Source organism: Elgaria multicarinata, chromosome 11 (assembly GCF_023053635.1).
Source record: "Elgaria multicarinata webbii isolate HBS135686 ecotype San Diego chromosome 11, rElgMul1.1.pri, whole genome shotgun sequence".
NCBI lineage: Eukaryota > Metazoa > Chordata > Lepidosauria > Squamata > Anguidae > Elgaria > Elgaria multicarinata.
This window is the reverse complement of record NC_086181.1, coordinates 35,400,472-35,417,379: the sequence shown is the minus strand read 5'-3', so window position 1 is coordinate 35,417,379 and position 16,908 is coordinate 35,400,472. Positions and strand designations below refer to the sequence as shown.

At 41.6% G+C, this 16,908-nt stretch overlaps 1 protein-coding gene across 1 annotated transcript; it reads right to left on the bottom strand.

The window, feature by feature from the left end:
- Nucleotides 1–7,384: 7,384 nt before the first annotated feature.
- On the bottom strand, nucleotides 7,385–16,506 carry LOC134405681 (vomeronasal type-2 receptor 26-like). Its single transcript, XM_063136926.1, has 5 exons — nucleotides 16,252–16,506; nucleotides 14,482–15,327; nucleotides 10,082–10,309; nucleotides 8,625–8,751; nucleotides 7,385–8,286 (listed from the first exon to the last, which is right to left on the bottom strand). The coding sequence occupies exons 1-5, from the start codon at nucleotides 16,504–16,506 to the stop codon at nucleotides 7,385–7,387; spliced, it is 2,358 nt and encodes a 785-aa protein (XP_062992996.1).
- Between the last annotated feature and the right edge of the window lie 402 nt (nucleotides 16,507–16,908).

Sequence of the window (16,908 nt, the reverse complement as noted above, 5' to 3'; positions counted from 1 at the left end):
TTAGCAGTTGTATTGAAAAGGGAATTTCAGCAGATGTCATTTGTATATATGGAGAACCTGGTGAAATTTCCTCTTCATCACACCAGTTAAAGCTGCAGGTGCCCTGCCCTCTTTTAAATCTGGTCACTCTAGGATAGCTCCTCCACCTTTAACTGTTGTGATGAAGAGGGAATTTCACCAGGTTCTCCATATATACAAATGACCCCTGCTGAAATTCCCTTTTCTATGCAACTGTTAAAGATACAGGAGCCCTGTCCTCCTTTCCATATGGTCAACCAAGTAAAATTGAATAGTCCAAGTGTTAGGGTGACCATATGAAAAGGAGGACAGGGCTCCTGTATCTTTAACGGTTGTATTGAAAAGGGAATTTCTGAAGGTCTCATTTGTATATATGGAGAATCTGGTGAAATTCCCTCTTCATCACAACAGTTAAAGGTGCAGGTGCCCTGCCCTCTTTTGTATCTGGTCACTCTAGTATAGCTCCTCCACCTTTAACTGTTGTGATGAAGAGGAAATTTCACCAGGTTCTCCATATATACAAATGACAACTGCTGAAATTCCCTTTTCTATGCAACTGTTAAAGATACAGGAGCCCTGTCCTCCTTTTCATATGGTCACCCTACGAAGTGTTCAGATCTGAATCTGGGTTACATGAACGACATCAGAACCTGCTGAATAGCTGAAAGAAGGAGACCTTGGCAGGATCTACACTACTGCTTTAAAACGGTTTATAACAGTCGTGACAACTGTTGGGGCCCAGGACACACTGCATATACTAAGGTGACCATATGAAAAGGAGGACAGGGCTCCTGTATCTTTAACAGTTGTATTGAAAAAGGAATTTCAGCAGGTGTCATTTGTATATATGGGGAACCTGGGGAAATTTCCTCTTCATCACAACAGTTAAAGCTGCAGGTGCCCTGCCCTCTTTTAAATCTAGTCACTCTAGTATAGCTCCTGCACCTTTAACTGTGGTGATGAAGAGGGAATTTCACCAGGTTCTCCATATATGCAAATGACACCTGCTGAAATTCCCTTTTCTATGCAACTGTTAAAGATACAGGAGCCCTGTCCTCCTTTTCATATGGTCGCCCTAGCATATACAGTTTTCAAAACATTTTCAAAGTGTGATATCCTGCTTGTTGTAGACCTGGCCAAAACTAAAGGCTTCAGTCAAGATGGAGAAGAGCAGGGGAAACTAGAGGGGGCTGCAAACTACTAGTCATCACTGTTTTGATTTTTACAGTACAATCCTATGCATGTCGAACATAATGATTATTAAAGGGATTGGGAGTAAGTGTGCTTCCATATGAAGCTTTTGTTTGCAATGGTATTGCTGCATTCTCAGAATTTTAAGAGGAGTCTAAATGATGTCATCTTCAACTTGTACCCCTTCCATCTTTTGCCACCACTTCTTCCATCTTATTCCCCACCAGAAAAAGAAAATCCATTAAGGAAGGACAGACAGAAAAGCCCAACAATGCCTTGTGATTGGCAGTGATAGGTGCTCTCTATGGGCTCATCTACACCAAGCAGGATATTCCACTATGAAAGGGGTATTTAAAAGGCAGGAGCCACACCAAGCAGGATATAGCGGTATGAAAGCGGTATATGGTATGTGTCAATGGGCCCCAACAGTTGTCAGTGCAGTTCAATACCTCTATAAAGTAATAGTGTGGCTCCTGCCTTTTACATACCACTTTCATAGTGGAATATCCTGCTTGGTGTAGATGAGCCCTATATGATTCAGAAACAACAATTAATTTGAAGAATGGGGTTTCTAAAGCATAGTGTATGGCTCTCTCTTTTTCTTTTATAAATTTCCTTTCTCTCTCTCTAATTAATTTCCATATTCATAAAAGCAATGTGATATTTTTTTACAATAAAAAGAAAAATGATGTTTATTTATTTATTTATTACATTTCTATACCGCCCAATAGCCGGAGCTCTCTGGGCGGTTCACAGATGGTTTAGATGGTTTGCATATATTGAAGTTGATTTTTCTTTTCTTATTTAACCATTCCAAACTTTTGAAAAATGATTGGCATCATGATCATTTAAAATAGGAATACTGGCCATGGCTAGACAAGGCCTATATCCCAGGATTGTCCCAGGATCATCCCTGTGCATCCAAATGACACACAGGGGATCCCGGGAGCAGGCAGGAACGACCCCTCCATTTGCCTGGGATAATCCTTAGGTCTAGCGAAGGCCTCTGTCAATGGTGACATTATATCTAAGTCTGTGCCCTTCTATCTCTCCACATAAAAATCAACAGGAACCCAATGCTGCACCCACAGAATGGGGAAGTAACATTTTTGAACACCTCCAAATTGCACTTCCAGCAATTGATGAGCCCTTCAGGGGCCTTCAGATCTCATCTTGACCTGCTGATGGCTCTGTTTGTTCTAGGTGGCAAGTTAATATTAATGTATGCTAGCAAGGCCTTGAACACAATGGGAAAGTTTTTTTAAAAAAACCTTATGCTTAAAAAGAATAATTTATTTTATGCAGCTTAGAATGGTCATTGCACCCAATACAAATCTTTTAAAAAGAGGCAGAGAGAGGAGGAGAGAGAGAGAGATGGAGAGAAAGAGAGAGAGAAACTTACTAAGCATTCAGTGCAGAAGAATCTGGGTGTACCGAAAACTCCAGTGGACCAATGTTAGCAAGTGTCATGGATAAAAATTCACCAATGATCATCTCAGCTGAAGGACTATTTGAATTCATTTGGACTCTAATCCTCCAGCCAAATCTGGAGGAGTTTGAACTCCTGCTGGAAAAACACTGCAGCACTAAAGGCAGCAAAATCAGACAGAGTGCTAAGAAATGTTGGACCATACTGCTAATGGACCACTTCATGATCACATACCACCAAGAGTATTTGGTCTTGGAAGAAACTACTGAAAACCTTGAATGGGCAGATCTGTCCCTGCATCAAATCAGCCACCCAGATTGGAGATTCGACAGGAGTCCTTATAAACCGAATGTAGCATTTCACAGTGGAAATGTTTTGTTCTTGGTCCTGCTTTTGCACATGTAGGCCTCTGATTACCCATGGGGCTGCCCCAATTAATGTAATGACAGTAATTTTAATTATTAAAGGGCAAATTCTCTGTTTTGTCAAAGTCCTGGAGTCTCCGCACTTGTTGTTCAGTTCCCATTCCAAAGTGTGCCCTGTTCCATCTTGGGATACTACAATTGTAGGCAAAACTATATTGGAGTAAAGAATCCTCAAGGGGATTTTGGTCTGGCTTTTGGATGAGATATGGAATAGCATAGGAACAGTGAGAAGGAAGAAAATGTCAGATGCCCGGTCCTACTCTCAGGTCTTTTTTACTGGAGATGCTAGCAGTTGAACCTGGATCATTCAATGCATTTCTGTACAACTGAGCTATGGCCTCTGACCCTGAGTTAGTCACCCTTAGCTAGACCTACCTTTTATCCCACGACAGAGGAGGGAAGATCTTGCATTGTGTTTAATGCGAGATCCCTCCTCCATTTACACACGGCGCGTGATGACCTCACAAGGAGAGGCATCGCGTCCGCCATTTTTTTTTAAAGAGGAAGGAGCACATGAACGCTCATGTGCTAAAGGTAAGACTTTTTTTTTTAAAAAAAAAATTAAATTCCCACTCCCCCCACCCTACCCTGAGGAGCTCTGCACCCCATGAGCGGCTCCCAGCCCGAGACTGGAAAAACCAGGGCCAAAGTGGAAGGCGAGATCCTGGGGCAAAGAAGGGATGATCCCTCCCTGATCCTGGGATCCCTGTGCATCATGTGGACACACAGGGACGATCCCAGGGTTCGCCCCAGGATATGGAGGAGGGCAACCGGGATGATCAGGGGTCTGGAAACAAAGCCCTATGAAGAGAGACTGAAAGAACTGGGCATGTTTAGCCTGGAGAAGAGGAAATTGAGGGGAGACATGAGAGCACTCTTCAAATACTTAAAAGGTTGTCACACAGAGGAGGGCCAGGATCTCTTCTCGATCCTCCCAGAGTGCAGGACACGGAATAACGGGCTCAAGTTAAAGGAAGCCAGATTCCAGCTGGACATCAGGAAAAACTTCCTGACTGTTAGAGCAGTGCGACAATGGAATCAGTTACCTAGGGAGGTAGAGGCCTTCAAGAGACAGGTGGACACTAGAGGCCTTCAAGAGGCAGCTGGACAAGCATCTGTCGGGGATGCTTTAGGGTGGATTCCTGCATTGAGCAGGGTGTTGGACTCGATGGGCTTGTAAGCCCCTTCCAACTCTGCTATTCTATGATTCTATGATTCTATGATTCTAAAGCCCCATCTAGCTAAGGCCCAGGTAACATGTCCCTTTGGACACCTTCTAAAGATGCCCCACAGAGTTCAGTGTGGTCTCTCTCAAAAGCAGCCTGAAAATGATATCTTATCAGGTCCAGGCCTACCTCTTGAGGCAATTCTGTGCAAGCTAGTGCTACCCAAGGGGGCAGCTAATAAGCAATTCCCTCAATATATATATCCATTTATATGGATGGAAGAATCTGTCTGTTTCAGTTTCTCTCAGTTGCCCATTTTTCACCGTTTTAGTTTGGTGCTTATGAGATGTTTCAGCAATTCCATGCTCTTTGGGGCTTATGAGTATTATAGACCAAAACACCTCGAAGATGCTGTATATTCAAGGCAGTTGATTTGAAACATGGCCCTCTGCAGGATGACTGGAGGAGAACCAGGCTGCCTGTCCCTGCTTTAATGAATAAGCATCATGTTTCTCCGTACTTCTCTTCTCTGGCTTGCAAGACGCAAAATAAAGGGCAGCCATGACACTTGAATCAATTCATGTCTCCTGATTCTAACCCATGAATATCTAACCCATTCTCTCCCCCTGTCCCATGACTGGTTTTAAAAAGAAAAAAAGCTCAAAAAGCATGGGAGACACTCTGCAGGTTGATGACATCATGTAAAGGACCCACAAACAGCCATGAGTGACCAATCATGAGCATGCAATAAAAAGCCTCATGTAGAAATGCTCCATAATCTCGGTCTTAGGTCCACCATTCTGCCACTGACAGCCATCCATCACCAAGGGATTGATTGGTGCAGCTAGAACTGATCATAGCACGGGACACTGTACGTTATACATTTACCTCAATACAATGCATCTAATTAAGTTGTGTGGCTTTTGACAGCTACACTTTCCTGGCATTTTGGAGGCTGAGTGTATGAACATGGTAAGCCATTGTCACAACATCTTAAAACTAAAAGGGGGGTTTGTTGAGAGATTGATATCACCATGACTACAAGAGCAGTGCAAACTAGAATTTGTGGACTGAAGAGTTGAAGAACCATGGTCTCCATGGTTAAACATTTTAGGATGCAATCCATAGGATTGCTCATTCAGAGGCTGCTGAGATTCCAATGTTCTGCTGGGCTGAAGCAAAGAGGAGTAGTGGGGGTGATTTTGCCACTTCGTCTTCTTCTCCTCCTCCTCCTCCTCAACAGGATTTTCAGCCCCTCAAGCAAGGATGCTTCAGAGTTGGAGGGAAGGAGGGCTACAGGAGCTCATGGTTGATCACTCACAGATGTTTGCAGGTGCTTTACAGGATGCTGTCAACCCCCAGAACATCTCCCGCACTTTTTGAGCTTTATATCACTTTTTAAGATAAACCATATCCTGGCCTGTCTGGTCTCCTCCCTGCCCCACCCCGGGTTTATTTGATTTCCCAATATGCTGGGAGAGGGGGGTTGGGGCTCCAACTCCCCTTCCAGAGTCAGAGTGCTGTCTCTGATTTTGGAGGGGAGAAACTGAACCATCCTTGCTTGCCCAGGGGCCATAGGATAGTTCTCCTAGGCCATAGCTAGATGGGGCTTTATCCCAGGGTGATCCCCGGAATCATCCCTGTGCATCCACATGATGCACGGGGGATGCCGGGATCAGGGAGGGATGATCCCTCCCTTGCCCTGGGATCTCGCCCTCCCCTTTGGCCCTGGTTTTTCTGCGGTCCCGGGCTCAGCCCAAGGCTGTGGAACCTGTAGCTGGGAGCCGTGGGTTGACCCGGCTCTGCATGATTCCTCACCCATTGGGGGTAGGGTGGGGGGAGCAGGAAAAGTACTTTAAATTAAAAGAAACCACTAACCTTTAGTGCACAAGCGTTCATGCACTGCTGCCCCTTTAATTATTTTAAAAATGGCGGGCACGACGCCTCTCCTTCTGAGGTTGTCACATGTCGCATGTAAACAAAGGAGGGATCTCATGATAAACACATCGCGAGATCTTCCCTCCTCTGTTGCGGGCTAAACAGTAGGTCTAGCTAAGGCCTTAGTGACTTTGGACACTATGAAAATAATTAAAATGTTTGGATCATATGGTAGATAAATGGATATTGGACAACATTACATTATATCTATAGTTTGAAGATATTTGTTCCTAAACATCTAAATGAAGATTGCAGTACTGATCCTTCTTTCTTTATATTCCATTTTAAGCACTTTATTTCTGTTTGCTTTTTCAACCTATTTTGCTCTTGATGTTGTTCTTATTTCATGTTTTTAGGACTGTGTTTTTAATATTTCTTATTTGTTTGTGGGTCTATTTGTTTGGCAGTAGCAGTTGTGTTTCTATATATGTCTGTTGAGAATATTAGCCATTCTTTATCATTTAAGTGATATCCCTGTAAGAAGGCCAAGAGATTACACCTGGCCTGATAGCCCAGCTGCATTTACTTCTGAGTAAGATTAAATTTAGAATATTCTTTGGCATTATATATGTTGTTGTTATTTGGAGATATAAGCCATATTCAGGCATTCAAGTAAATATGATGAATTAGATTACAGATATATTCATTTAGCATATGTAGTATTTTATAGAATCATACAGCATTGGATCTTTGCGTGAGTCACTGGTGGATAATCAATTGGGTGGATAATCCCAATTGCAGAAGGCAACACAGACTTTTTGGCAGACATGCAGCTTGCTAGGCCCACCCCCTTGCTTCTGCCTAGCTTTCAGTAACCAATCAGCAATCACCATCCGCCCCTGGCTTGACACCAAAGTGAGGTCACATGGTGGCAGGGCCATTGTGACCTCACTTGAAAGGAAAAGCTTAGGGAGAAAGACACACAGTGGCTGCGACTCAGTGGCTGTGTCATATAAATGATGCATCCTATTTGAAGACTGAACATCACCATCAAATTCATCCAAAATGTCCCCTCCCATTTCAAATGATAAAAAATCTCCCTGACTTGTGTATGTGTGTGTGTGTGCATTTTCACAGCAGCTGTGCTTTAGTTACAACAGGTAAGGAAATAGCTCCAGAAACAAAAATTATCAAGAGTTAACAGGTATAATCCCATTTCTAGCTCTACATCTCATTGAAAGTTTTGAGGATGATGTCACTTTCCCCCCAGATTGTGACTATTCTTTTTTCCTTACTAATTGTTCTCTGGTGTTCAGCTCAGGCCTCAGCATAATAATGTATACCTTGGGGAGGAAGATACAACCCAGTAAGCCAGAACCAGAGGCCAAGATGGAGAAGATCTCCACGGCCACCATGTATTTCCCTTTGGTGCTCAGGTATGTTGGCACAAAAGACACCCAAACACTGCAGAAGACCAACATGCTGAAAGTGATCAATTTGGCTTCATTGAAAGTATCAGGCAACTTCCTGGCAAAGAAAGCCACAGTGAAGCTGATGATAGCAAAAAGCCCCATGTAGCCCAAGACAATGTAGAACATGAGGGCTGAGCCTTCGTTGCATTGAACAATGATCGTGTCAACCTGGGAGTGCATGTCCAACTCTGGGAAAGGGGGAGACATTGCCAGCCACACAGCACAGATGCCAGCTTGAATAAGAGATGAGAGAATGATGACTGATACAGCAAGTCTCTTCCCAACCCATTTCCTCACTCTGTTTCCAGGCTTGGTGGCCATGAAGGCCAAAACCACAGTGGTGGTCTTTGCTAACACACAAGCAACAGCGATGGAGAAGACCTCACCAAATACTGTTTGTCTCAGCAGGCAGGTCACCTTCGCAGGCCACCCAATGAACAAGAAGGAGCAGAGAAAACAGAGCAGCAGAGAGCAGAGCAGGGCGCACGTAATGCTCCAGTTGTTGGCTTTGACGATGGGAGTATTGTGGTGCTGAAGGAAGATCCACATCACCACAGCTGTGATTACAGAGAGCAAAATAGCCAAGGAAGCCAGAACCATTGCCAAGGGCTCCTCAAAGGATAGGTAGCTTATGATTTTAGGGATGCATTGATCCTGATTGTTTTTGGGATACTGATCATCTGGGCACTTTTCACATAGGTCTGCATCTGAAAGTAATGAACAAAGATGTAGCACTTCCTCAGTTAACAAATATTCCCTGTACTTAGCTGGAATGTATTAACAGAGCTCATACAGCACATCTGATTCCTTGCAATGACCTTTTGGCTGATTCCGTACGGCTATAAGCAATAAATATAGTGTTCTTATAAGTCCTCTTTGTTTATTATGGGTGATGTTTGCTCTGTTTGCAATTGCTTTGCCCATCCCTTTTCATAATAAACACACCTGTGCATAATAAACACATTCATGACCGGAATTAAAATGCACCTGATGGTTCTTATTTTTATTATTTATTGTCTGAATAACACTAGAATCCTTCACTTACCCATCTGTTTTGAAATCCTCCCCTGGGGGCATTCCATGCAATCGTAGCAACAGACTTGCTTCCCCTGCTGGATGAACATGCTCTGTCCAGGGTGGCAGCTCTCGACGCAAGTGGAACTGGGCACCATCTAATGGTAACCAAATGGGAGGAAATCTGAGATAAAAAAGAGGACAATGTTCTAATTGCTGTAACCCTCAGCTACATCCCTTCTTCATGAGAACATAATTAAATCTCAGGAGTTGCATGAGATGCACATGGCAATGCATTAACTCCTCAGAAGGGTCCTTGAGTGACCATAACACCCTAATGAAGATTGCTCTTGCTGTCATTACCACACAGCACTTGTTCATTCACTCCAATGGGTGAGCAGTAAAGATGCATGTCTTTTCATCAAAACGTCATAAGATCTCAGGGTGTGCATTAAATCAAACTGAGGTGGGCCAGCCACTGATCAGGGCACTGTAACAACAATGACTTCTTTTTTCCCCATTCCCACATAATGCATTTTCACTCCAACTGATAAACCTGTTACTGCTGCTTTTTCTTTTGCCCAACCTAGGTCCCTCTGTTTGTCTAAGCCTTCTACTCCCATCATCCTTGACCAGTGGCTAGGCCGGCTGGGGCTGATGGGAGTTGTAGGCCAAAACACCTGTAGGAACCCAGGTGACGGAAGGCTAGTATAAGTTGTAGTGAGGATTGAGTCCAGTTGGTTTGATCCTGACCTCTCCTCCAAAGGAGAGTGCAGGAAAGTGAATGGGAATTAAATAGGTTGGATGCTCACCAGTGGAGGCTGGTGGATCCATTTTGGTGGAGCTGTGAATCCTTTTTGGGTTTCAATCAGAACCAGCCAGAACTCTAAAAAGAACTATCCAAGGTGCTGGATGTATTTTGAGGATGGGGTTCAACACTTTGGATAGCTTTTTTAGAGTTCTGGGTGGTTGTAACTGAAACCCAGAACTTACAGATAGTTGAAAAACAAGGACAAATCTGATTGTCCTTGATAGCTTATGCAAAAATAAAATGGTCAGTCTTTAAGTCTCCACAAGACTCTTTTGTTGAACTGCAACAGACTAAATAGGCGACACTCACTAGAAACAGATATATTTAGTTCTGTTGCTTTTCCTCCATTTTAGGATCAACTTTTCCCAATCTGGTTCCTTCCAGATACATTGGCCTTCAACCTCCATCTTTCCTGGATATTTTCCATGCTGGGAGAGAGTGGTGGGCATTTTAAACCATAATATCTGGAGGGATTCAGTTTATGAAAGTCTGTTATAGAAGGTACTGGGTATTGGGTTCAGTTGATCCACTCTTTACTACCACCTGGAATGAGAGTTGAGGAAAATTATTGGGAAACCTAAATACCCTTCTTGTACAATGATACTTGCTCCCTTTGCCACTCCAATGAGTCACTTCCTCACTTAAGAAACAAAGGGTCTTGTGATTACCATTCCTACCTGATTAAACTTGTGATTCCACACAATAGCACTTCCATTAATGATGAACTCTTTCCCCATAGGAGCCTGGGGGTCCACCTTTCCAACTTGTCTTCTCTGGTAGGATTCATTGGAGAAGGTGACCAGGTTCATGAGATCGTATCCCCCTACCTGGTCTCCATTGTCATCAAAACATATTTCTTCACCAGCACTATTATTAAAACAGATGTTCCTCAGAAACCGGTGAAGCTAAATGTTTAGAAAAGAGGGCACACAGTGGGAAGCTTGATGATGTCACACCTCTGTGCAAAAACTGTAACGTTGAGACTTTCAGTACCTATTAGCCAGTGTATCATCATCAACAAAAATGAATCTACTAAGCTCTTGCACTTTCCAAATGTTTATCCAATGTGAGAAGGAAGATCCAAGTACTATTAATATTCTTAAAGTTGAGAGTTTTCGTTTTCACTTCATGAACACCCGAACCTTCACTATACGGGGAATCAGAACACTGCTCTCTTTAGCCCACAACTGTCTCTTCTGACTGTCCACTGTTTAGAAGGTGTTGAGCAACCAATAAAAAAAATAGATTAAAGTTGTGCTGAAGAAAACCATATTTCAGAGTATGTGTAATTTCATAGAGATGACCTCTGGGCCTGGCTTAGATGGCTTTAACTGGGGCTAAAATGAATTCATGGACTAGGGACCCAGGTGTGGTCAATGTTTTTTCTTGTTCCAGACAAAGGAGGGAAACATCTTTTCTGTTGTAGTGGTGGTGGTTGCAGGAATTAACTCTGCTAACTTGGTTTTCTCTACTTTGCTGTTGATTTATATAATATTTTGCTTTTGTGTGTTTGGGGTTAATTATCCTATGGTATCTTATTACGGCCCTGTTCAGACAACACGCTTAGCCATGGTTAGGCTGCTAACTGTTTTGCAACAAATGGTTAGTGAGCATTTGTAAACTGGTTATGTAGCCAACATGGTTAGGAATGAGGATGAACTTCTACAACCATTACAGTCCACAATGAACTCTATTTTGAGCAATAGGGAGATACCTGATACTTGGAAGATAATGCTTATGCCGAAAGAGGGACAGGACCTGACCTTGACAAAGAATTATAGACAAATGTCACTATTAAACAATGATTATAAGCTATTTACAGCAATTTTGGCAGGAAGACTTAAGAAAGTCCTATAAGAATTTATAGATGAGGATCAAAGTGGTTTTTTATCTAAGAGGCAGTTGAGAGACAATGGCCATGGCTAGACCAGGCCTATATCCCCGGATCATCCCTGGATCATCATCCCTGGACCCTGTGCATCCAAATGACACACAGGGGATCCCAGGAGCAGACAGGGATGACCCCTCCATTTGCCTGGGATAATCCTTAGGTCTAGCTAAGGCCAGTGTAAGAACAGTCTTAAATGTCATGGAATATCTGGAAAAACACCCAGAAAAACAGTCTGCTTTGATTTTCCTGGATGCAGAGAAAGCGTTTGATAATCTTAATTGGGGGGGGGGGGGGTTACTTACAAAAAGAGTTGGACTTTGGAGTAAATTTTATTAAGTGGGTGAAATCTATCTACACCTCTCAGAAAGCACAAATAATTATTAATTTGGAGGGGTCCAAACCATGTGAAATACAAAGGGGGACAAGATAGGGATGCCCCACCGTTATTGTTTATCTTGGTGTTAGAACTGCTGAATCGAGATATAAGGCAAGATGAACGAATTAGAGGAATGAAGATTTAAAAAAGAGTCATGCAAGTTGAGGGCATTTGTGGATGATTTGGTCTTTACTCTGGAAGACCCTTTAAAGGGTATCGAAAGATGAGAAAACTGAGGCTGTAGCTAGACCTAAGGTTTATCCCAGGATCATCCCGGGTTTATCCCTGCCTGAGCGCTGGATGCCCTGTGTGACACTTAGATGAACAGGTTTGACTCCAGGACAATCCTGGGATAAACCTTAGGTCTAGCTATGGCCTGAAAGAATTTGGGGCAGTGGCAGGTTTCAAGGTTAATAAACAGAAGACAAAGATGTTAACAAAGAATATGAATCCCCAAGAACCATCAGAGCTGATAGAAAAGACAGGCTTCCAAATTGAAAAGAAGGCACATCTTAATCACCCACATGTTTAGTTTTTTAACAGTTTTTAATGCTTTATGTGTGTATGTTCTGTGTTTTAGAATTTTAAATTTTGTATACTTGTTTTTATCTCAATTTTAGAATTTCTGTAAACCGCCCAGAGAGCCCTGGCTATGGAAGCGGTATATAAGTGTAATAAATAAATAAATAAATAAATAAATAAATAAATAAAATGAAGGTAAAATATTTGGGAACTGTTCTGACAAATATGAATTGTATGTTATTCCACAATAACTATGTCAAGGTCTGGAATGAAGTCAAAAAGATTTAGCAAGATGGGATAAGGTCCAATTGTCTTTTTTGGGAAGAATTGCAACAATTAAAATGAATGTTTTGCCAAGAATGTTATTTTTGTTTCAAACAATTCCCATTGTAACATCAGATAAACCATTTAAGCAGTGGCAGAGGGATATAACTAAGTTTATATGGCAAGCAAAAATAAAAGAGAGTTAAAATTAAAATATTGCAGGATGCAAAAGAAAGAGGAGGTCTGGGCTTGCCAGACCTCAAAGTGTATTTCTCTGCCCACTGTTTAATGTGGATGAAAGAGTGGGTGATGTTGAAAAATAGGAGACTGTTGGAACTGGAAGAACATGAATTAAGATTTGGGTGGCATGGCTATTTGTGGTATGATAAGGCTAAGGTTAATGCTGAATTTAATAATCATTATGTGAGACGTGCTGTTTTAAGAATATGGAATAAACATAAATATAAATATATATTTTGTATTCATGTTTTTAAATTGTTGGTCGTTTTTATGCTTTTCAAGGTTTTAATTTTTGTGAACCGCCCAGAGAGCTTCAGCTATTGGGTGGTATAAAAATGTAATAAATAAATAAATAAAACTAAGGTTCTTGCAGAAAATACTGCTTTGAGTATCAGCACAGGAGGCTATTCATAGAAGGGAATGTACAAATATGCATAAATGGTTGACATATAATGATGTATTAGAAATGTCACAAGATGAATATAAGTTAAAATGAAGGGAGGACCTGCTGAAAGAAGGATATATATGTCAATGGTTTTCTTATGAACAAATTATGGGAAAGTTTAAAATAGACAAAAAGAATTGTGGGTTTGAGCAATCAAAATCAGAATTTGAAATGGCATTATGTACAAATGATGAACGTGTTATCTCAAAGACATAAACTTTTATTAAAGTATGAGATGGAGGATGAGCAGGCAAAAGATTGCATGATAAAATGGGCTCAGAACTTTGGATGTAATGTCTTAATGGAACAATGGGAGTGTATGTGGGGGAAGGGTTTGAAATTTACATTGTATTCAAGAGTTAAAGTTAATTTTTATAAGATGATGTACAGATGGCAGATGGCATGGCATATGTCACCTGCAAAGTTGGCTAAAATGTACAGGGGAGCTTCGGGCAAATGTTGGAAATGTGAGGAAGGAACTTTTTATCATCTCTGGTGGACTTGTAAAAAAGCTAAGGCATTCTGGACACAAATACATTCCTTAATTCAAAAAATATTAAAGACTAATATACAAATGAAACCAGAAGCCTTTCTACTGGGACTAATGGATAATCAATTGAAAGAGAAGGGGGAAATTTATTTTTATATATGACAATGGCAGCGAGACTATTATATGCACAGAAGTGGAAAAATGAAGCAACGCCAACAATGAATGAATGGCTATTGAAGATATTGGGAGTCGGCAGAGATGGCAAAACTCACAGCGGTAATGAGAGAAAAATCAACAGCCACATTTATATCGGAATGGAAACCTCTGATAGAATTTTGGCAAGAAACAGAGAGAAATGATGTATTTGTCTGTGGATTCAGTGTATGAGATATAGTTAAGATAGAAGAAAGAAAAGAATTTGATTATTGTGTTAAATGTAAACGAGTAATAAGAATATAATTCGCATTCATGACGTGTAGAAAGCTGAAAATACACCTTAACCTTTGTGTTCTTTTTCCTCTCTTTTTTTCTTCTTGTCTTTCCTTTTTTCTCTTTTTTCTTTTTCTTTTTTCTCTCCCCCCACCCCCCGCCCCTGGATGTTTGTATTTTATGTAATGTTTTTACGTAATACATTGCATAAAATTATGTAATGTTTTTACGTAAAACGTAACGTTTTTCTGTTATGTATTCTTGTGAAACAATAAAAGAAATTACTGCAAGAAAAAAAGGAATGGTTCACACGACACACTAAGCCATAGTGCTTAGCTCAAAATGCTTAACCAATGTGGCTTAGTGTGTCATCTGAACAGGGTCTGTATTTTGTTATTTGGTTCCCCCATGGCTGATTACCTGCCATGGTTGAACATTCCACATTCCTCCATGTCCCATTCCTTTCTGTTTGGTACTTGATGAAGCTATGGCATTAAGAGCATGTGCGACAGCATGAACAGCGTTGTAGATACTGTAGCTCTGGGCAGACATACCCATTTCAAACACTGTTCCAGGAAGGCTCCTCAGCCTCTCCATCCCTGTGCAGTTTCCCTTGTTTGGGACATAGAGGTTATACATAGGGAAGGAACAGAGAAATGCACTGAGCCAGAATTGATGGATGAAATAAAAAGTAGACTGGAAAGGATTGATCGTCTCAACAAAATCTTGAAATCCTGGCACCACATTTGTATGCACTCTGAATGACAAGGTGCCATTGAAGGATTTAGTAGGGAATCTTCTCACAGATCCCATAGCCATGAAATCCCATTCAGCAGTTGTGATCCACACCCTCTCCATAGGATACCTATAAATAATTTCTTCAGAGTATAAAACTATTTGTAAAGCCTCCAGAGATTGACTATCTCCATACACAAGAATCACATTGATTTCAGTCACTGACAGAGATGATTGAATTGTTCCCAATTTCTCTTGAAACAGGTCACTTTTTACAAATGCAGCCACTAGTGGGATCAGTTGTAACCAGGCAATGCAAATATTACTGTGCAAGAGCTTTGGTGTCAGTTTCCGAAGGAAGGTTTCTCCGCTGTCATCATCTGAAACAATGAGGCCAACCCAGTTCCATCCAAAATGCTTGAGCAGCTGAACAATTCCAGCATACTGAGGATCTTCATTTGGGACCATCCGATAGAAGGAAGGGAACTGGGTCTTGTCCCTCAAAGCTGGATCAGATGAGCCATAGCTGATCTAATAGGAAAAATATGGTATTTTCAAGCATGAGTATACTATTGATTTTTCTTGTTTTGAAATGACTCCATCGAAACATCTGACAAGGTTAACTCATTCAATATAATCTTCTGACAAACACTGTGGTTTCTAACACCCTAATCCTACATGTTGTACTCATCTGGAATGATCAATACTAAGGATTCCAAGGAATGAACTGGAATTTTCCAGGTTTACCATTCTCATGCAGTAATCACAACTTGGATTCTTAGTGTTGTGGCTTCTTGGAACATAGGAAGCCACCTGATAGTGTGAAGCCATTAGTCCATTTACCCCAGTATTGTCAACACTGACTCCATTGGTTCACCAGGGTTTCAGGCAGGATTCTTTCCTTCCCCTGCCTGGCAAGGCAAGGGATTGAACCTGGGACCTTCTGCATACAAATCAGGTGCTCTGTCATACTGAGCTATGGCTCCTCCTGTTCCAGCAAACACCACAGTTCCCATTATGGAAAGGAAAGGAAAGGAACCTCTCGTGCAAGCACTTGAGTCATTACTGACTCCTAGAGGGATGCCTGCTTTCGCTGACATTTTCTTGGCAGACTTTGTAGCGGGGTCGTTTGCCATTTCCTTCCCCAGTCACAGTTACCTTTCCCCCAGCTAGCTTTCCCCCATTATGACAATGCAGTAACAAAAAAGACCTTAGTGGCCTTTTCAGGAACTTTTAACCAGGGCTGTGCATGGACCCCCCCCCCCCAAATTCGCTTCAGATCCCGATTCGGACCTTCTGAATCAAGCCAGATTCGCTTCGGGTCAATTCGGACCTCCCCTGATTCACTTCAGAACTGTTTTAGGGAGGTCCGAATCACCTCAATTTGCTTCAGATTCAGGATTCAGCCCTACTTTTAACATTACCTATTTTGTTGTATTCATTCTAAATATGTACCTGTGGTACTTTGTAGGTATTCAAGATGTTAGTCATCTGGATGGAGTTCTGAGAGGTAAGCCCTCCAATGACAGCCATTAATTTCTTTTCCCTGACACATTCGTAATTGGGGGGATTTCCTTGACTGGTGAAGAGAAAATCCAGAGTGGCCCAAGAGCTTTGCCTTGCATTAAAAGCATTGTCATAAATCTTGGAATCCAGTGTGGTATTGGGCAACAATTCAGCATTATTGTTAATTTCATGAAAGGCAAACATGAAGGCAAGGACATACTGGTAGTTCTTAGGTATCAGACTGCAATGAGATGGTCATATGGTCTTAAATGAAGCATGCTACAGCTTATATTATGATTTGCCCATGTAACTAATTAGGAAGATACTATTAAAAATATAGTTCAAACTAATGAAACAAGAAAGACTGTCTCTGAAGACAACATGACTAGAGATTTGTAACTAGTAGAGTCAAAGAGATCCAGGGCTACGCAGTGGCTATAGCATTGAGGGTTTCTCTATATTAAGGAAAAATCCCTTACTGGAGCTTCACCTTCTGGAGTCTTTCCAGGTTTGCAGTGGGCACAATTTATGCACTTCCACCCACACCCCCACACCAGTTCCTTTATGGGGAGATTCCATATGTTTCATTTATACAGCCAATAGATG

Excerpts from the sequence above, each read along its gene's own strand:
- LOC134405681 (XM_063136926.1), bottom strand. The coding sequence starts at position 16,506 with ATGTTTGCCTTTCATGAAATTAACAATAATGCTGAATTGTTGCCCAAT. Across the intron at positions 10,310-14,481 it reads GGAATGTTCAACCATGGCAG|CTTCACCGGTTTCTGAGGAA; the intron begins GTAATCAGCCAT and ends CTAAACATTTAG. Across the intron at positions 8,752-10,081 it reads GGAATCACAAGTTTAATCAG|ATGGTGCCCAGTTCCACTTG; the intron begins GTAGGAATGGTA and ends GGTTACCATTAG.